The 20279-nt window shown below is 42.0% G+C and overlaps 1 protein-coding gene across 11 annotated transcripts in view; it reads left to right on the top strand.

The window, feature by feature from the left end:
* CAST (calpastatin) overlaps nt 1–20279 on the top strand; it is a 58747-nt gene that overhangs the window by 32976 nt on the left and 5492 nt on the right. For 6 of the 11 annotated variants that reach the window (XM_074854954.1, XM_074854953.1, XM_074854961.1 and 3 more), the window contains 22 exons: nt 2907–2957; nt 3677–3793; nt 4504–4590; nt 5094–5195; nt 5960–6040; nt 6133–6186; nt 6763–6858; nt 6998–7093; nt 7773–7871; nt 9005–9088; nt 10055–10102; nt 12525–12629; nt 12904–13005; nt 13678–13779; nt 14366–14449; nt 15234–15281; nt 15455–15550; nt 16106–16204; nt 17123–17224; nt 18738–18830; nt 19612–19665; nt 20068–20157. In XM_074854954.1, coding sequence (XP_074711055.1) covers nt 2907–2957; nt 3677–3793; nt 4504–4590; nt 5094–5195; nt 5960–6040; nt 6133–6186; nt 6763–6858; nt 6998–7093; nt 7773–7871; nt 9005–9088; nt 10055–10102; nt 12525–12629; nt 12904–13005; nt 13678–13779; nt 14366–14449; nt 15234–15281; nt 15455–15550; nt 16106–16204; nt 17123–17224; nt 18738–18830; nt 19612–19665; nt 20068–20157 — 1890 coding nt within the window. The remainder of the gene's footprint in view (nt 1–2906; nt 2958–3676; nt 3794–4503; nt 4591–5093; nt 5196–5959; nt 6041–6132; nt 6187–6762; nt 6859–6997; nt 7094–7772; nt 7872–9004; nt 9089–10054; nt 10103–12524; nt 12630–12903; nt 13006–13677; nt 13780–14365; nt 14450–15233; nt 15282–15454; nt 15551–16105; nt 16205–17122; nt 17225–18737; nt 18831–19611; nt 19666–20067; nt 20158–20279) is intronic. The other 5 variants (XM_074854959.1, XM_074854963.1, XM_074854955.1 and 2 more) reach the window with 4 other exon arrangements.

Genomic DNA, 20279 nt, shown 5'->3' with positions numbered 1-20279 from the left:
CTTCCTGTTTTGTTTGTGAGCAAACTCATTGGTATCTGTGTTCCTCACTGATGCTGTTCTCCATGTGGTTTAACCCAGACAGCTGTCTGAAAATATTTTCAGTTTTTCCCTACTTGAAATAAGTCTCAGAAGAATGTGGTAAATTTCTAATCAGACCTTTAAAACTGGTGTTTTCAAGATGAGACAAAAATAGAGTAGCAGAGACTGGTAAACACAGATCCCTTTGAAACAATGTCCTGCATTTGCATGCGTAAGGCAATTAATGTTTTCTTTTAATGTCTGTTGCATTATTGATGTCTTCCTCCTACTGGATTAAGCAGGTCGTCTGCATTTTGACAGTAGACTTCTTTGAAAAGAAATAAGGTTGCTGAGTCACTTTCACTTCTCATCCTAAATTTCTTGCAGATTAACAGCCCTGTCCTGGCTGCCTGCTGTAACCACGTCTCACTTGTCTTTCTCAGAGTCCCTCTAGTGTGCAGCTACTCTTCAGTGTGCTCTGGACCCCTCCTTACCTTCCGGGTCTGTGTATGTGAATCCTTTGTCTCAAATTCACTCTGCCAGCGCCCTGTGGCTTTGGCTGGAGGCCTGGAGGAGCAGGACACAGCCACTGCCACCAAGAAGACCACATCCCATGCAGGTTTCTCCCTTCTGCACACACTTGTGCCATCGCACTCCAAACGGGGGAGCTAGTGAGAAGATACTGGGTTTCTCTTCCAGGCTATTTCTCAGTTTCCTGAGCCAGTTTGAAATGTGGCCTCTCAGATACCAGCACGGGGCAGGTGGAAGCAGGCAGTGGAAGGGGAGGTGGAACATATTTTTCTCTGTAGAAGTTCAGTGTGTGCTGTAAACTGTGTCTTCAGGCTGTGAGTGCTCACAGCTGACTCAGTTTCAAGGGGGACTCCAGAGTGGCCTTTGAATGTACAGTCTCGTGCTAAAACTCTTGGTTTGATTTGCCCGGAAATAATTTTTTTTTTTTTAAATTGGATTCGAACGTTGTTATTGCTAAAAGTGTGCGTGTCTAAATAGATGTGTCTCTGTGCATGGGAGCACATACATGTTCAGGATTGTGTATTTTAACGTGGCCTTGGCATCTTCACATGTGCCGAAGTCTTGAAGCAAAGCGTTGCCCTTGTGAGTCTGGATATTCTTCAGCGTTGTCATAGGTGAAGTCATAGTATGAGCGATTGTGCACTTTTTAAAAGATATACAAGAATACAGCATACTGTACACGAAAAATACGTTAAGTAGTTAGTAAATAAATATTTACAAGATTAAAAAAAAAAGGCATGCAGTTGCCAGTAACTGCTTTGGCAGGCTGGGAATTGGAAGTTACATTCTGTACAGCTGTTGTCAGCTGTTGACAGAAACAAGAGTAAATATATGTTATTGTCTTACAGAAAAGATGTGTTTACTTTTCTTCTGAAAAGCATGTAAGGAAAACTTGAATTTGTGCTCTAAGAGCGGGGTCCTTGAAGTCCTGAGCAGGCAGCAGTCCTGCCGCAGGAAGAGTCAAACTGGATGTTTCCTGAACCTCATGCTTGCACTTCTGTTACATTTCTGTGCAGCCTTGCTGCCAAAAGACATCTCGTGTCTGACTGACTCTTTGCTTTAGATGTTACATAAACACGTTGAAACTTTTTTAGCTTAAAAGTGTGAAAATTTAGGATTACCTTTTCAGTATAGGATTGTTTAGTGTACAGGTACACAAATGGATGCGTGTGTCTCTGAGTTAACCGTAGGGTATCACGTAAGGAGGATGTACAAGTGGGAGCATATAAAGTATGACTGCAGCTGAGAACTACAGTGTTTTAATCAGGTTAAACATAAGAGAAAATCCAAAGTGAGGAATCTGAGAGGTTACGTGATTCTGTTTTGGTTTAAAATTTTTTTCCCCACTTTGGGAAATTTTTGTCCTCCCTCTCTATCAAGATTTTACGTGTTGAGACTTCTTTACTGTGGTCTACAGCTTCGAGGCCTCTGCCAGCTTTATGCCCAGGCATCTGCGTTTTTGTGCACGTTCAGGATTTCCCAACCCAGTGTCTGTGGTTCAGTGTGTGGGTGTGAGTACTTGCATAACAAATGGTAAACAACTTGAGCAAATTTCCCTACGTGGTCAACTAGCAAATAGAAGCCGGGTAGATCTAAATGGTAATTAGTGTTTGACAGCTCAAATGAAAACATTACAAAGCAATGAAAAACTTTAAATTGCTGCCTAATAGATTTTTTTTTTTTGGTTGTTCACTGACTTTTAATGAGCTGCTGGGGAAAAAGCCCTATTATTTGTCTCTTAGTAACTTTCAATATTCTTGGTGTACTAGTAGGGTAGAGGGGATAAGGAGGGCTCTGTCTGTGGCACCACCTTCTCTTTGGCACCTCCAGATGACTTTCCAGTAGCCACATTGGCTCTGTGCTGATCGTAGCACAGCTGAAGTAGCAAGAAAAATATGGTGAGGAGGCTGGCATTTTCATTTTTCTTCTTAACCAGATGCCGCCATTCTTTAGTTTTCCAGTGTTTGCTCTTACGTGTTTCTACTAGTAGTAATTGATTGCTTACTGCACCTTGACTTGATGTGAATCACAGGAATTAATTTTGTGGCACAGCTGCAAAAAAATCTCAGGTGTAAATCAAACTGTCCATTATATTTGTTTAATACCTTTTTTCCCTCCCCTTTCAATCCTTCCTGTGAGGAGTGTGTGTGTGTGTTTGCACACGTGTGAGCTCTCTCAGGTTGCTGGAGCAGAGGTCTGTGCCAGGATTTGTCAGCGGCAAGATCAAAGTGCTGGGTGGTAGTTACACAGCATCTGTGCTCACAAGTGTGAACCTGTCTCTTCTTTATATAAGTCGACCCCTTAGAAATAACCGAGCGTATTAATCTCTGTCTGAATGTATGTTGCTTATATTTCAGTCCACACCAACAACCAAAACAGAATCTGGGAAAAACACGCAGTCGACCCAGGTAAATACTTCTCTTTCACCTTCAGCGAGCTGTACTTTGGTCTTGGACTGACATTGAAAAAAGAGGCTGAACTCTTTGCTACTAGTGTGCCACATGAAACCGCCGTGTGATGCGTAACACACCTGGTGTGGAAGAGCAAGGGGCTGAGCAGTGTGGGCGTGCAGCGTGTGGGACAGTCAGGGTGCTTGATTGCTTCACAGCAGCTTAGGAAGGGTTCTGTTAACCATCAATAAATATCTCCTGGTTTCGGATGGGATAGAGCTCATTTTCCTTTTTAGTAGCCAGAATAGTGCTGTGTTCATCATGGGACTTGGGATGAGAATGCTGATAACACACTGATGGTTTCAGTTGTTGCTCAGAAATCCAGGACTTTCCAACTCCCCGTGTCCTGCCTGTGCGCGGGTGCACACGAAGCTGGGGGGGAGCATGGCCAGAGCAGTGGGACTGGATTGGCTGAGGGAATATTGCCACTGAATGGTGGTAAGGGTGAATGATCCCAATTTTTTATTTTATGACAGCCAACAGACTCTCAAAATAAACAGCTGTCTGAGGAGAGGCAAAAGGAACCTGGTGGTGTAACTTGTACAATTTTTCTCTCTCTCCCTGTTTGTTTTTTTCTTTCTTTCTTTTGTTTAGAAAGAAAATATTAAAAAGCCAAACCAAACAAAGTCAGCCCTTAAATATTTCCCTATCTAATGATACTGTTTATCTCTACACAGGCAAAAAACCAAACCTCACCTTCTGTGGCAACAACTTCTAAACCAAATAATACAGGACAAGGAACTACAACTCAGGCTGACCAGCCTCCAAAAACGACCTCCGTAGAGACAGCAAAGGTATAGTAGAAGTAGCAATCCAATTTTTATTATTTATGTTATTGTAGGGGTTAGAAATTCACGTCAAGATGGATTCTCATGCTGAATATTGTAAAGTGAGACTGGAAATCATAATGTAGGAAAGCTCAGAAGCTGTCTTGTGTTTGAAGGTGTGTATGACAGACCTCCTTGTGCTGCTCTAAAATGTGGGACTTAGAAACTTCATGCCTTACCCGCTAATTAACTTAACAACGTCCTGAAGATACCACTTCCAGCCCACCCATGACAGCATTGGTGGATAAGCATCAGCTGCAGGTCGAGCTGCCCAGCCGGATGGTACCGCTGGTTGGTGCTGGTTGTTGGGTGATCCTGATGTGCATCCACCTTTTGTGGTCCTCTTCGTACGTCTGTTTTCATTGTCCAGCACACTCTGGCTGTTAGCCAAGCAAGTGACATTAAGATGATCACAATTAGGCAGTTGCTGAGTCCAAAAAAATATGCATGACCTCAGAGTTGGGTGTTTTAGGCTGGGCTCAGTGTTGTGCAAGCTGCAGCTGCTCATTCAGCCACTAGGTAGAACCAGCTTATCATTTTGATTCAAAAAGTAGATGAAGAGGGACAGTATAGGCACGCCTGAGTGGAACATCTGTTGTACTTGGTTTTACCCGTAGAATTTTTAACGTAGAGCCATATAATAAAGCCATCTCTTATTTTTTCTCTTACTTCTCCAGCCCAAGTCTGAGAAGATGTCCGTAACGGCAGGTGCAGGCGCAGCTGCTGCAACTGTCGCTGCTGCAGCGGAGAAGTCGAGCACTGAGGTTGGTAAACACATTCCCAGACAAATGCTTCCCTTGTAGAGATGTCTCGGAGAGTGTTTGTCTCTGAAACACTTCAGGTTCAGAAAAAATAGACCGGTAACAGCTGAAGTATTGCTGTGCAGTAGTTAACATGTGGTGGTGACGGACTATCTGAAAGAATAAGTAACAAACTAGTGGTGTCTCATTTGTGTTTTGTCAAGCAGGATTTATTTAGAATCGCTTTTACCACAACTAGCATAAAATTAATTACTCTTTATCTTCAGTAATGTTTGCGTATGTATGCGTGTGTATCAGCTGGTACATAAATCCAAATTATCTCATTCCTGACGCTGGGGAACGAGTTTAAGAACAGTTCACACTGAAAAATTTGTCAAGTGCAGGACCTACTGAAAGAAAGCTTTTGATTTGGTTTCCAGGAGTTTTCTACAGATTCACCAGATGATTCAGAATTTTTTTTCTTCGTACAGCGTGATAACTTCCATAATGCTTTGCTTCTATTTTAGCCTGCTATGGATGAGTCGGCACTGGATAGCCTGATAGATACTCTAGGTGGACCTGAAGAAGATGTGCCTACTAGTCCTGTTTACACTGGTCCGGAAGTTACGGTACTTACATTTTAAATTTTTAATATTTAGAAGATTCATCTCTAAAATAGGTCTGTAGTTGCTCACTGCTACATTGATCCAGTATTTGTCTCTTTGACCTGCTAAGAGGTGGAATAGAATTTGCAGAGTTGCATTTTCACGTTGTTTTTGGTAACCCAGAAATGAAGCAGTTCTGTATGTAATGCAGTAGAAAACAGTAAAGTGTCAACAGAGGAAGTTTGTTGCTTTTTGAACTGACTTCCAAGCATGGTCTCCAGTGGATTCACAAAAGGCAGTGATGGAGGTATTAGAGAGCCTAAACAACCCAGGAGATTTCATTTCTACTTGAGAAAGAGTAAAACGTTGAGAATTTGGGGAAGAATGCATACTTTTCTGACTTAGAATGGAGAGTAACATAAGGAGGATTAAGACAACAAGCTCAACGGCTCAGCACAGTACTCAGCCATGATAAAAATGTTGTGATTTATAAATACTTGAAATCCAGTCTGGGTGCAGCAATATTCTATGGTCCGAGACACTCAAGTGGCTTCTGTTAACGCAGAGGGAGTCTGGCCGTGGGGGTGCAGGGTTCGGCGGGGGGAATGTGCCCTGCTGAAGCTGGTCGAGATGCGTGTGCGTGGCGCTGGGTTCTGAGAGACACACGGTCCAGGACTGGCCCTCTGACCCACCCAACCCGCGCGTTCTCTTTCCAGAAGTATCACTGCCTTAGAAATTCATTTCAGTAAGTGACTGCAAAAACATGAATGTGTGCATTCTTTTCATAGGAAGATATATCTTCAAGATACTTGGAAGAAATGGGTAAACGGGAAGGTAGTCTCCCTCCAGAGTATGTTAAATTGTTGAAGGTTAGTGAGCTAAGAATAATTCTTCATGCGTGTTTTCTTTCATATTTTATGTTTTTGCTTCCCATTTACCACAAAGTTTATTCTTGTTTTAGGGCAAAGGGGATCGCAAAGATGGAGTCCCACCAAAAGTAGATGAACGCGATGAAGTAAGACCTTTTTCTTTATATTAGGTGAAAATAACCCAATTATCTTTGGATTCCTAGAAAAATTTAAATGTTGCCTGTCTTCCAAAAATCCCAGGAAGTGGGAGAGGGCTGTGGGGTGCCAGATGACATAGATACTGATAAAACTACGTAGAACTTGACTCAGATGTTTTTAATAAAGAAGTAGGAATTTTCAGGACACTGACTGAAGCTGGGACAAGTCAAATAAATACTCGTAGAGGTATTTGGCATAATAATAACAAAGGGAAGAAATAGCAGCTATGCAGGCAGGAGTCTCTTCGTAATGTCTTTAGTGAAGATTACTTGAATTCCTATACTTAGGAAGAGTATTCTGTAAGACAGCTTAATTTTACTGTTTATAAGCTTTAACATATAGCAATAAAAGGTTACTGAACAAGGGATCAACCAGTGCAGGGAAATAACTTTGTTTCTTCTGTGACAGTGACATGAGGTCACTGTGTGAGTAAGCGTGGAGCATGCTCAGCTTCTAAACCGAGTTTGACAGCACTGATATTTGCACTTTAATAATCATAACCTGGTTTGTGATTTCTTGCTCAGAAGCCGATGACAGATGATGAGCTTGCAGAGGCCCTGTCGTCTGAGTTCACCTGTAGCATTGCTTCTGCTGAAGAGAAGAAGACAAGTCTGACAGAGGTATTGATATTTTTCCTGCCATTGCATGCCTTTATTGCAGTGAAACATTGCCATTATTATCCTAATATTTTACTTGGAAAGGACCTTCCCCCTTCTTTTTATTTTTGCAAACTTGCCTGTAATTTCATCTCTCTCCCAGAATCCAAGTAAGGAAGGAGAAATCGTGCAAGCACAAGCGGCAAGTTCAGTCAAGACCTCAGTTCCTCCTAAGGAGAAGAAAACAAAATCAAAAGAGGTATGCATCGTCATTCTTTCGACTAGTAAACTTCTAATTAAAATTTACAAGCACATGTCGTGTTTTATGTGTGCCTGGTCTTGTAAAGATGCTCATCATCCTCATTTGCAGTTGTAAAACCTGTTTTTATGGTAGAAAATGTAGGTGTAATAGGAACTGCCATTGCTCGGACTACTGTACCTTAAAGATCTGGCCTTAGTGGTTGAGATGATTTTGCTTCTGCATTCTGCGGTTCTTCTGGCTAGAGGCAATAGAATAGAAAAATGTGTTTTCTTAGCTATGTGAGGTGTGTTTAAAACTTGGCTATGATGTAATTTTCTCACGTTTTACAAACCTTTCTTTTTCCCTCTGCAGAGAGCAAGTGTGACCTTACACTTTCTGGGTTTGCCATGTGAAAGTAAATGACAATTGTGTTATGTGATACTGTGCTTTTTTTCACTTTCTTTTTTTATTCTTTTCCCCATCTCCTTAAGAGGAGATATGTCTAGATTAGACTGTGCAAATCTTACTACATAATTTGCCATATCCTGCAATGTGGTATTAAGGAAATTGGGTAAAGCCAGACAGAAATGGCCAGTCTGGTGCTGGCAGTTTGCTTCACACACAGCATAAAATGTATGTAAGGTAAAGCCTGTGTCAGTTTGAAGAAGTTATGATTTGCATATCTTCTTAAATACAGGAAATTAAAGAGGATGCCGTGGAAGCTCTTCTTGATACTCTTGGTGGACCTGAACCTGAACCTGAAGAAGATCCTACCCCTGTTGTGGAGGTGTCAGAGGTATAATCTCACTCCTTTTTTCCGCAGCTTTCGGACTCTGCTGTGGAATCCCGAGTCCTCTCTGTTAGACACTGTACCAGTGTGTTCATATCAAAGGCCTGAGGAATGTCTGAGTCTTATGATTAAGAAGATTAGAAAATGAAGAAATCCCAAGTGGGTACAGGTGGAGGAGGATGTAGTGAGATGGTCTGGAAAACGATAAGCATTTCATTTGGCTGTCCAAGCACACACACATACACCTCGCCCTGTGTTAGCTGTAGTTGCTCTGGTCTTTCTCCCAGGCACTGGATACAGTTCATAGCAAGCTTCCGTTCTGCACGTATTTGCTGTTTGATTTTGAGTTAACATTTTGAGGTTTTAGTGCCTGTACTCCCTTTCCCATCAGACCCCATTATCTTTCTTACTTGGGTCTTGCCTTTCACTGTGTCTTCCAAGACTTGTTTTTCTTCAACAGGTAGATTTGAACAGTAGCCCTCTGTTTCCATGTTAAATTTTGACTTTTTAGTTTAGTTTTGCAAACTCACCCTATAACCCTACTAATACCAGTTATTTTCCCCTTACAGCTCAGAGCAAACAAATGTCAGGGAAATAGCAGAAAATCTTTTGTTGCCGAGAGAAGATGTTGGAGCTCAATGTTGACAAAAAAGAGGGTGTTGTATTGCAGCTTCAGTCACTCTGGGCCTTCAGATAACTTAGTGGGTGCATTGCTTCATGAAGGAGGTCGAGAACGTTACAAGCCGTGTTTCAGTAGCAGTGATGGAAAAAGATACAGAATTAACAGCTGATAGAATCAGAGTGATGAAATCCAAGGAAACCTGAGGATTTTGTACACCCCAGAAATTCTAAAAGTACCTGCCACAAAGTTGTGGCTCTCAACAGTGTCTGAAGTTTTCTAGAATTTAAAATAAGATAGCCATATTCACATACAGCATTGATTCTTAAACCATGGTGATTTTACCACAGACATTCGATAGGAATAAATTGAGGAGTTTTAATATCTTGATACATGAATAATTTTGTCTGATGATAGTAGTTCTTCAAACAGTAGGCTGAAGAATCTTGATAGTGAAGCTGAGCGTACTTTGCGTTTTTATTTTAATTTCTCTAAGGTGCTTTTTTTCTTCTTTCTTAAGGTGAAAGCTAAAGAGAAAAAAGAAAAAAAGGCTGGAGAACGTGATGATACAATACCTCCAGAATACAGGTTAACACCAGAGTTGGTAAGTTTTTCATATCCCCATTGCTGTGTAAAGAGGGCACTGCGTCTGACACTTTCTCCTCACAGAGAGGGGAAAAACATGAGGAAAACAAGCAAAATTAGTACTGAATCAACAGCTTTCTCCTGCTGGTGATTTCTGTATCTCTAGCTTCCTTCCCTTCCTTTGTGGGCACAACCGAGTGTTTCAGGCATTCTGAGCAAAGATCTGACCTTCCCAGGTCACACACCTCTCCTCCGGCGGTGGTGTTACTCCTTTCTAATATTAAACCTCAGTGTTGTAAAATCCATCCCTGTACAGAAGTGCTCTTGGGAATCGCTTTGCAGCGTAACCTTGAAACACTATTGAAAAATGGTGTGAAAATGACACTCCTTTTTTCAGATTGTCACTTCAGGTGATGGAGATGCCTTCAAGGTTAAGCAAAACAACAATAGAACCGAGATGTGTTTTCCATAAAGTTCAGAATTGAAAGTTTCTGTGACGCTTGTTAGTATAACCGACGTTAGCAAGGGTGCTGTATAAACTGGCCTAGCTGGAGCTGGATATTAACGTTCTGTTTTGAAAGCAACAATTCTGCCCCTCTTTTTAGACATTTCAAGACTGCCTGACTACAAACCTGGGATTTAACCCCCTGTTTGTTCAAGTCTAAAAGTTTGTCTTTTGCACTCAAAGCTCATTTTCCTACTGGATGAATTTCTGCTCGTTCACTATGGAAATCATTCCTGCTGCATATTGAGACTGATAGGAATGAAAATTCTTGGCCTCTTGGCCCTGTGCTGACATCACATTTGATTTTTGTATCCACTTACCTGGCCATGTACAGTTTTTCCCTGTTTAGGGAAATCCCTGTTACGGTGTCACTGATTTCACTTTGTGTGTATCGTTTATTTTATATTTTGTTGGTGATTTTGGAGTATGGCGCTTCTTGTAACAAAGGAAAGATGTCAATAACGTTTACTTTACTTTTAGGATAAAGATGGAAAACCAATATTGCCAAAGCCTGAAGAAAAACCTAAGGTTAGAAAACTGACAGTATTGTAGGAGTGTGAACTGATACCCTGTTTTCTCCCTCTCTGTCACCACTTCTCTCTGTGCCATTAAGTAAGTCTCCTGCTCTGCCTGTGTGCTTTGCTTCCTTGTGCAAAACCTGCTGATCTGAATTGTCAGGTGAAAGTTGGCTGTATTGAAATTCACTGGCGGGGAATGAGGAGCTCATAGTGAGGAAAAGGTTTGGAGACTACTGAGATAGGGGCGAGCTACAGAAGTGATTGGTGACACAAGCAAAAGCTGTATGGGGTGTTCTGCAGAAGTCTGTTGGAGCTGTTGAAGGACAGGGAGAGGCAGGAAAATCCGTTGTTTTCTCGACCGTTTCCTCTCATTAGTCATCAAACATAAAGGAACACGACTGGAAAGAAGGAAAAAGCTGCTGTTGACGTTTTCCTAATCACAAAGAACAACTTGGACTTTGCAAAAAGTATCTGTCGTGGCCTAGAAAGTGCAAGATAGAATGAAGAGAGCAGCTGTGCTCTGAGGGGACCAGGCACTGGTGTTAGGAGACAGGCCTTCCTCTTCCACAGGGAGCATGAAAGAGATGTCACGCACAAAAAAAAAAAAACAACCCACACCTCTGGAAGAGGAACGTGCCATGAGTTAAGGGAGGTTGGTTCATAGTTTGACTAAGGTCCAGTACAAACTCCAAGCAGAAGATGAGCTCAGAATCATGAAGGCTTGTGCCAAAAGAATTAAGCAGTTGGTAGAAGAGTCAGTATTCCTGTGCTCTTCCACCTCTGTCAGTCAGAGACACAACTGTCATTGAATCTTTGGTCTGTAAGTGAATTGCAGGGATATCAAAGTCATGTGTTGCTGCTTCACTGTTTATCATTTGAAGAAGGCGATTTTGAACAAGATGTGTTCGCCAGTATTGTTGTGGTACCACCAGTAATTTACATCTGTGAAACCAAATCCAGGAAAAAAAAGAAGTTGTGTCAATAGCTGAAAAAACCTTCAATCGCTTACAGTTCTTCCTTGATTCCTGGTGAATGCAAAGTTGTTCTTCCTTTGTGATTTCAGCTAGGGCTTCTGTTCCATTGGGCAGCCACTCTGCAGACCCTTAAGCACATGCAATGGCATTACTTTTGTGAAAAAAGCCTAAATGCATTTTTGATTCAGTGGTTGAAAGAGGAATTCAGACATTATGAAAAGTGGGGCCTTCTATGATGAGGCATTTTATGAAGACTTAGGGGCTCTGATCCACAAAGGAAGGAAAGTAGGAGGGTGTGGTGGTTTAATCCCTGCCGGGGTCTGAGACCACGCGGCCGCTGCCCCTCCCCCACAAAGGGAGTGAAATACAAAGCCCCAAGACTGAAATAAGGAAAGGTTTAATACAACAATGCAATAGCAACACAACAAACAATAACAATAACAGTAACAATAATAATAATGAACAGAGCAAAATATCTACAAATACAGCAGTGAGAAGCGCGATGGCATAACACACGTGTTAACCAACCTTCTGGCTCCGACCTTCTGGCTTCGGCAGGATGTGACTCAGCCTGGTATCTGAATAACCCAGCTAGAGCTCCCCCCCACTGCTGGGGAAACTTAACCCTATCCTCGCTAAACCGGGACAGAGGGGAAATAGGACACTCTCGTTTAGAAATGTCATTTTATGTATGATGAGTTTGACCAAATAAGCCCTAACCTAGCAAGTGAATGGTGATCACTGCTAGCAAAGATTTCAACATTTAGGTGTAAGCAGTAGTTTGAAGGGTCCCAGGAGCATTAGCAACAGACCACAGAAGTGTGTAGATCACACAGTACTAGATCCCATAGTACCAACAGACTGTAACAGATCACAGAGTAGGGAACTAAAACTGCAGTTTATTCACTTTTCCCTGAAACGTGCACAGTGAAAGCCACAGAGTGTCAGCAGTCAGTGAGTGAACGAGCTGAGGGGACTTCTGGGTGACACCACCCTGAGGGAGCTCTACTTCTGCTGGGAAAAGTGAAAAAAAATGGGAGAATCGTAATCTGATGGTTCTGCTTTCCACTACCTATACGTAATGTGTACTTGAAGTATTATAAGAACATGATGCTGTTATAGTAAATACTACCTACTAAATATTAGCATTCTTTTTTTTTCTAATTAAGAGGGTGTATTTTCCTTTTCAGTAGCCCTGTAAACAGTATTGAACATAATGTTCTCTGCATTATACTGACTTTTGATAACAAAGCAACTGACTCATTCTGAAAAGTGTTTTTCTTAATTTTATGCGCATTGAAATTCATGCTGTTTTGCTGCACGTAAATGTGAAAGGTTATTTTGGTGTAGGCTACAAAAGTTTCCTGCTTTCTGAGTAGCTGAAATACAGTTCTCAAAAAAAAAAAAAAATCAAAAGCAGGCAGTGAGTCACCTGCACCACATCTGTCTTTTTTGCAGCCTTTGAGCGAATCTGATCTTGTTGATGAATTTTCAAAAGATTTTGCCAGCCCTGCACAGCCTGCAGTACAGCCCAAACCATCGAAGCCCAGCAGCACGTCCAAAGTACGTCTTTCTAGTTCATTGAAGATGCTAAGACTGGATAATGCTACTGTTCTTTCAAGAGAAATATTTCCGTTTCTGTTTTTCCCGCCCTGTTGCCTTCAGTGGAACATGCAGTATTGGCAGTTGGTCCTTAGCTGAGGGGCATCTACCTTTAAATTTAGACTTGTCTTTCTTGTTTTGTACTGTATTTAAAAATTTAAAAAAGCTACTTAGCAGGTACATTTTGGGTTACTGAGCATATTCAGTAAAATGCAATGTAATTGCTCCATTTCAGAAGCCTTCAGATCCCGTGTCTGGAAAAACTACCCAGGATGAAGTCGTCCCTCGTGCCGCAGCTTGCACCGTGCAGTCGTCAGCTCCATCAGCCGTGTCCTCAGTGAGTTGTCTTAGCCAGAGCTAAAGCAAAACTCAGTGCTTCGTTTGTGCAATTGTGTAGTGTATTGGCAAGACGCTTATTTCAGTGTTGTATATTCTCCCTCTGTAGAGGTAAGCCACAAAGGCTGAGTGCTTTTCCAAAAAAAATCCAGTCAAGCACAAACTGAATGGGGAAGGTCAGTGACCCTCTTAATAGAGGAAGTCAAACAGACAGTTCTTGTGCTCTGCTCGAGCTCTTACTGCTCTAAAAGGGACGCTTGTGAACTCAGTACTGCAGGGAAAGAAAAGTTCAAGAGGCAAATTGTGCTACTGAGTGTTTTGGAAGATTGCATTAATGGCAGACACTCTTGCATCTCTGCTCAGAATATATACGCTTCTATTAAAAAACAAAACAGCCAGCCAGCCCCCCTGTGGAACATTTTATCTGTGAGTAAGGCTTTGGAAAGGAGAAGCCTGTTCCCAGAGCAACCTCTGTCAAAGTTTCCTTATGCCTTGAACTCAGCAGATCCCAAGTATGTGAAGACAGTTAGGAAGAGAAGCGTTACAGTGTTTTAGTTTACTTCTCGATGTTTTCCGAGAGTACCGTGTGGCTGGCAGTGGTAGGGTATGAAGAGGTTTCTTCAGTTGCAGCTGATCTCCAAACCACGACTCGTTTTTTACTGTATCCTTGCAGGTTGGTCACGTGGCAGATGAAGCACTGGAAGCCTTGTCCAGTAGCCTGGGAAAGAGGGAGCCTGATCCAGAGGAGAAGAAGCCTGCTGTGGACAAAGTTAAGGTAGAGAAACAAACAGACCTGTGAGCGTGGACTGTTGACGTCATTGTCTTCAGCGTTACTGAGGCTAGAAACAATTCAGAAATAATATTTTCACTTTTTAAAAAAAACATAAGTTAATTCTGTACGCAGTTGTGTTCTGCTTTGGAAGTGCTAGTAGGATTTCAACACACCGAGTACCTTTTCTTAATAATTTTGCCTGTTGCAGTACAGTAGTTCCCTCAGTGTCTAAAAACTGCCTTTGCGTTGTGTCTTACTGCTGAACTAAAGCAGAGTGAATACAGCATGCTCCTTTGTCAAAAGGGTACAAATTTATGGTGAATTGTTTAAATTAGGAATGATATGTAAAATTTTGGGTTTTGTCACTGATCTGGTATCGTGGTTTAAACCCGACAGGCAGCCAAACACCAGGCAGCCACCCGCTCGCCCTCCCCTGCCCCAGGGGGAGGTTTTTATCTGGCAGTTGGATTGAGTTAGGAAGACCAGTTTGAATCAGGAGACTGAAGACTTTGAACGCTTGCTCATAGGCATTTCTGTTGGGATGTAGTTATTTCTTTTTCTTAATACTATTTTTATTTTGCCTTCGCAGGAGAAAACCAAACAGGAACAACGCAAAAAACTGGGTGAAGATGAAGAAACAATTCCTCCAGAGTACAGATCAACAGGAGCAAAAGTAATTTCTTGCATGTGCTGTCTTAGTCTTGCTTCCCTTTTGTTCCTCAGAATGTGTCGATTAAACTGAAACTCCGTTTCAGTTTGAAATGTTGATATTTAGTTCAGCCATTTTTATAGTATATAGAAATTGCGGTTTGTCGTTTCTGCATATCTGACACCTGTCGTGAGGTGCCTACAGGCACAGAAGTGGTTTAGCTGCAGGTACCTGCACATGGACAATTTGGGCTGAGATTAGTGCACTGGTGTCTTTCATTAGCTTTTTGTATTTTAGAACTTAATAAATTGTGATTGGTCAAAGCGGCTAAAAAAACCCAGCGCTTCAAGGTGGTATTTTCAAAGATTTCAAATATTTTCAAATAAAATCAAACGTCTCCACACGACTCCTTTGGCATAGGCGGGCTGCTCAGGTCTAGCCAAGACTCGCCCAACTCCGCCAATGCTGCCGCTGTGAAAAGCTGCAGCTGCTCCGGGCCCTGGTCAGGGCTGCGTTACCAGCCTGGAAATTGGGATTTTCTCTATGAATTGTGCTGTTTCCATAGAAATTGAAACACGAAGTAGGGAAGCTCAGAACCCCACACTGAATCGCTTTTCAGCACTCAGATGTTTTTCAGTTACAGGACCTGGGTTTTTTCAGTGACACTTGGAGTAACGTGCTGGAGGTGACGAGTTAGATCCTTTTCCTGGGGAACACTCTGTCCTTCAGCGGATGCTCTCGGAGTTCCTGTGTTCCGTGGCCGTTTAAGGGCTGCTTGGTTTAATAGAAGGGGATTTTTCTTTTGTAGGATAAAGATGGAAAACCACTCTTAGCAAAACCGGAAGAAAAATCCCAGGTAAAAAAGTGACTATTCAGATAAATGTTTCATTTGTGAATTACTTGCCCAGATGTCAGTAAGGTTTCCCAGTCTTCGGTTTAAAAACGGAGTTAGACTGTGTTACCTGCTGACTTCTTAATAGATGAAAAGGCCTGAAAGCTCTTTTTTTTTTTCTTTCTTTTTAATGATAGCCTATGAGCGAAAATGAACTTTTAGAGGGTTTGACAGAAGGATTTTCCTCTTCTCCATCGCAATCAGCACCATTACCTACACCAACTGTAAAAAAGGTAAGTATATTTGATTTCTGAAAATCTGGTTTATTTTCAAATTATTTCAATAATCTGGATATTTTATTTGTTTCCCTTAAAGTTTATGTAAACTTTCTTAAATAAAATCCAGTAACTTAATAAAATTCAGTAATTAAAATATTTTTTGCAATAAATCAATAGGAGAGCAGGACTTTGGTAATAAGAAAAAACTAGTAAGTTAATTGTCTTTTTACCAGTTTCTTGCATAAGTAATGCTTTGCAGTTGAGAGTTTTAAAAGTGTTACTTGGGACTCTGGATGGGCTTGGTGAAATCTTAGCTCCTCTGAGGTCACGTTAAACCTGCCTCTGACATAAGCTAGGCTTAACCCAGGAGCTGAGGTGGGAGGGTAAGTGTGAACACACTGAGATGCACAACGGTTGCAGAGTGCTTCATGGGAAGGGGCTTCAATCTGAAATAAGTAGAGCTTCTAAGAAAGATAAGTCCTAGAAATAAGCTGTACAGGCATCGCGTGTCAGATGCGTGGAATTCGATGCAGGTTTTTCTCTTAGTAACAATGCTGTGTCTTGTTTCAGAAGACCAGGAAGGGTGACAAGCCCGCAGATTCCTCGGACGTCATCTCTGCTGCTACAGTTTCTTCAGTGCACTCGGCAGCTCCTCTAGCTCCTACCTTGGTAAGCGACCCCTTCGGTAGGTCCTGGGCTCAGGCTGAGAGCTGACGAGTGACGAGGGATGGGAGATGTCAGCGGGCGGGTGCGTCCCCTCCCTTCGGGTCGAGGCGGGTCGTTGCCTGTGCAGGTGGTTTCAATGTTGGGCCTGGGCCTTTAGCCGAACCACACCTTTCTTTTTCCTGCCTAGGTGGTGGCACCGTTTAAAATAAAAATAGTGTGGTCATTACCGTAGTGGCCAAGTCATGCGTTAAAGCCTGTAAAAGGGGGAGTTCAAGCTTCACGGAGGGTCAGGCAGCGCCGTGACCTCCTTTTAGTGCCCGGAGAACGAGTGGCAGTGCTGCCTGGCTCACGCTGTCTCGTTCTGATCTCTGCGGGGGGAGCTCCCTCTAGTGTTTCCAGCCTGGTTTGAACTGCGACTGTAAAGCAGCTCCCACCTGGCTTTTAGCTGGTTTTAAGGGCTTTTTTTTTTTCCGAACCAGTGTTTGAGTAAAACTGGTGTGAGTTAGCAAAAGACCATACATACTGTAAGGATAAAAACGTTAATACGTTTTAATTCAGATTGACACTTCCTTAGCAGCTAATCTGCAGTGGTAATGATGTTGGCAAAATGAATGGCAATTACCAAAACCCAAGCTTTTCATAGAAGTGTTCTCATTAGATCAGTTAGGCTTATGTGTAACAAAAGAAAGCCATTAAAATATATTCCATAACCCCCGCTTGAAATTGTGTTTTCTGTAGGTCTAAATATTTTTTTATAGTTTTTTCCCCAGCTATTGCACTACATTGTAACTGCAGAGGAAGAGCTGATTGTTCATTGTTTGCTGAAGTTGACAGTTCATTAGTCAGTACTCAAATTACGTTGATGAATTAGATTATTTTTACAGCAGATTTGCTTTTATGAGTGTGTTTATACTTTGTCAGGGGGGAAAGGAGATGGATGAAGCCTTGGATCTCTTGTCTGATTCCTTGGGAGAGAGGGAACCGGACCCTGATGAGAACAAACCAGTTGTGGATAAAGTAAAGGTAACAAAAAACATTCTGGAACATGTGCAGTCTGGGGGGGGCGGAAAAAAACCAAACCAAAAGACCTCGAAATCTGAGATACTTACATTACTTCTTCAAGATGTTTTTTTTAAATGGTATACTGCAGTACTACTTACATACTCATAGGAGTATATGGCATGTGATTTTCAGATGTAGGAGTAAGGTTACTAGAAAAAAACAGATACTCTGATGTTGTGCTACACATAGGCATATCAACCACTCTTCAGTCAGCTGGATTACTTGTGTGTTTTGTGAAAAATGTGGAATTAGTTTCTCTACTTTAGCCACTTGGAGATAAGAGTTGAAATATTATAGGAAATTTGCAATAATTTTATTTCAGTGCCTGTTACTGTCATTATTCTATGCTTGTTTCTGCTTGTTTTGTCTTTCTTTGTGTAATTGTCTAAAGACCTTTCTGCTAATAAGAAAATTAGACTCATTTCTAATAGTAGTAATAATAAATTGTAAGCTGAAATACCTCAGGTAAAGGACTTACTGGAGAAAATAAACTACCATAAGGTGCCCATGAATCAATTTAGGCTGGAATCTGGAAGGAGATTTTTAATCTCAGGCCAGGCTGGGGTGCGGAGGTTGGTGGCTGCCGTAGGAGCAGGTTTATGAGGTCTGGGTGCGGGTGTCCCCTGCCACAGCAAGGGAGCGAGGATGTGCGAGGTCTAAGCAGCTCCCCTCTGCTTCAGGGGAGCTGTAGGAGCACAGCTTGCTTCATGTGTTGCTCTTCACAAAGGCGTGGAAACCACTTAATATTCCAAAATGGAGGGAAAAAAAAGATGCATAAAATGTCTGTGTGAACAAATACAAAAATACTCTTCAACAATATGCTTAAAAACCTGCTTGACTCTAAACCAGGTGTTTTGATTGGCGTGTTTCTGGTATGTTTGCCAGAACTCAGAGCAGCATAACTTGAAAAAGACACATAGTGGAAGAAGGAACACCTCCCCCCTTGGGGCAGTTTTCGGGAGCTGGTGCTGGGTCAGAGCCTGACCCTGGCTGCGAAGGCCGAGGAGAAGCGTAGGCTGCTCCGATCAGTTTGGGTGTGGGTGAGTGAGTGCCCCGGGTCCTGCTACAGGGGCTCGGATCCCTTCATGGGTGGGACGCGGCAGGAACATCAGGTTTGTGTTAGAGCTGCGGGGCCCGGGTGAGATGCGAGGCACAAGTGTGGACTGACTCCCGGTCACGCTGGCGAAAAGCAGAACTGAAAGTTGACAAAACTCTTTTTTGTGTGTTGGGATGCTGCTGTCTGTATAGATGTTTAATTTATTAGGTGTGTACACTTATTGAGAGCTAGTAATTTTAAAACTTTCAGGCCTGAAACACACTTCACAGTGAAACAAATCCATGGTTTTTTCTGGTAGTTTTAAAATTTTAAATTCAAAAAAGGCACCAGTCCCAGATTTAATGAGCGCTCTGGCTTGCTGTTTGCTAATATGTCTAACTTAAGTACTAAAGCTGTTAAAAAATTACATACTTTCAGGAAAAGGCTAAATCTGAACACAGAGACAAACTTGGAGAAAGAGATGATACTATCCCCCCTGACTATCAAAAACTTCTGGAGTCAGGGGAGCAGGTAAGGAAAAGCTTTGTTAGTGGTTTTTTTTTTGCACCACCAGAAAGGGAAGCTGAACAAATAAGTGTGTGTACTATAGTTCTGTATTAGGGTTAAACATGTAAATATCTGCTATTTAGAGTAGCTCTGTATATTCTTGCATGCATTTAATTCAAAAAAACAAACCAATTAGGTGTTTTTTTTTTCTTTTTTTAATTGGGCAACTTGAACAAATAAGTCAGTTTGAAGCAGCCAGTAGCAGTCAGCGTCCTGGAGATTTAGGAATATGGATTCCAGTTAACCTGGCCTGGCTCAGTTAGGTGCTCCAGAAAACCAGGTGAAAAAAACAGGGTGTTTTTTTAACAGTTTGGCTTTATACTCTGCTTTGAAACAAGAGATAGTTGCACACTGTGGGTAATAATCCCTGTTCATTACCAGTAGTTCTGTTCCAAGTTTGGGGACAAAGTGTCTGTACAGGCATGACCCTGGTGGTGCTCCTAAAGCCCTGCAGCTGGAGCACGGGACTGCTCTGACCGTGATTTGATCTGCTCTGGGTCAGGAAACTGTTTTTCCAGTAGACTACAAGGATAGAAAGATGATATTGCAGATGTAGTCAGAGTAGCAAACCCTGAAAGCACATCGTGAACTCTTTGAATACCCAGCGTGGGAAAGAAAATAAATCAGCTCAGAACGGTGCGACTTCTTGGTAATCTGTAAATTCCTGGTGTCATACGGAAGTATTTGCATCTAAAAAATGATCTGACCCGTTCAACATGAGGATGTAATCTTTCTTCTTCCCAAGGGTAAACCAGTAAAGCCAGCAGCAAAGGATGATGTGAAACGCAAAGGAGAAAAGGTAACATCTACACTGTTTCTGTTTGTTGCATGCTGTGGGCTGGGATCTTTTTTTTGAAGTACTGTTGTTGTAGGCTCAAGGTGTGATGCATTTCAAATCCTCATAAATGCTGTTGAACGCAGTAGGTAATAGTGTGGGCAGCAGTACTTTTGTGAAGACTAACTCTTCACCATAAATACAGTTTTTATGCACAACAACGCTGCGAATGTTCAGGTCCAGTATTCAAAGAAATTGCGTATCTTAGAAATCTCAGACAGACATCCCTGTTCTAACATATGTATAGAGCTCAGGTATGTGGGTTTTGTTAAAGGGATAATTAAGGCAGACAAAAATTCCTGAAACATTAATTTGACTGTGGGAAGTACTGCATATTGTGTGACTTTGGAATTAAAATTATTGCAGAAGCCTACAGATGACTCTGCAGCTATCGATGCCCTATCAGGTGACTTCGATACTTGTGCAAAGGCTCCTGCTACACCACAGCCCTCAAAGGTAGGACATTTTCTGCTAATAACTTGCAAAATAAACATTTTTTCACCACTGTGTGAAAGCTCCTCACTTTTCTTTGTGGTAGCTCAGTTTAGAGCATCTTTGGAAGGCGCTGTCCAGGTGTG

This window comes from Strix uralensis, chromosome Z (assembly GCF_047716275.1).
Source record: "Strix uralensis isolate ZFMK-TIS-50842 chromosome Z, bStrUra1, whole genome shotgun sequence".
Lineage (NCBI taxonomy): Eukaryota > Metazoa > Chordata > Aves > Strigiformes > Strigidae > Strix > Strix uralensis.
This window is presented reverse-complemented; position numbering and strand designations above follow the sequence as displayed.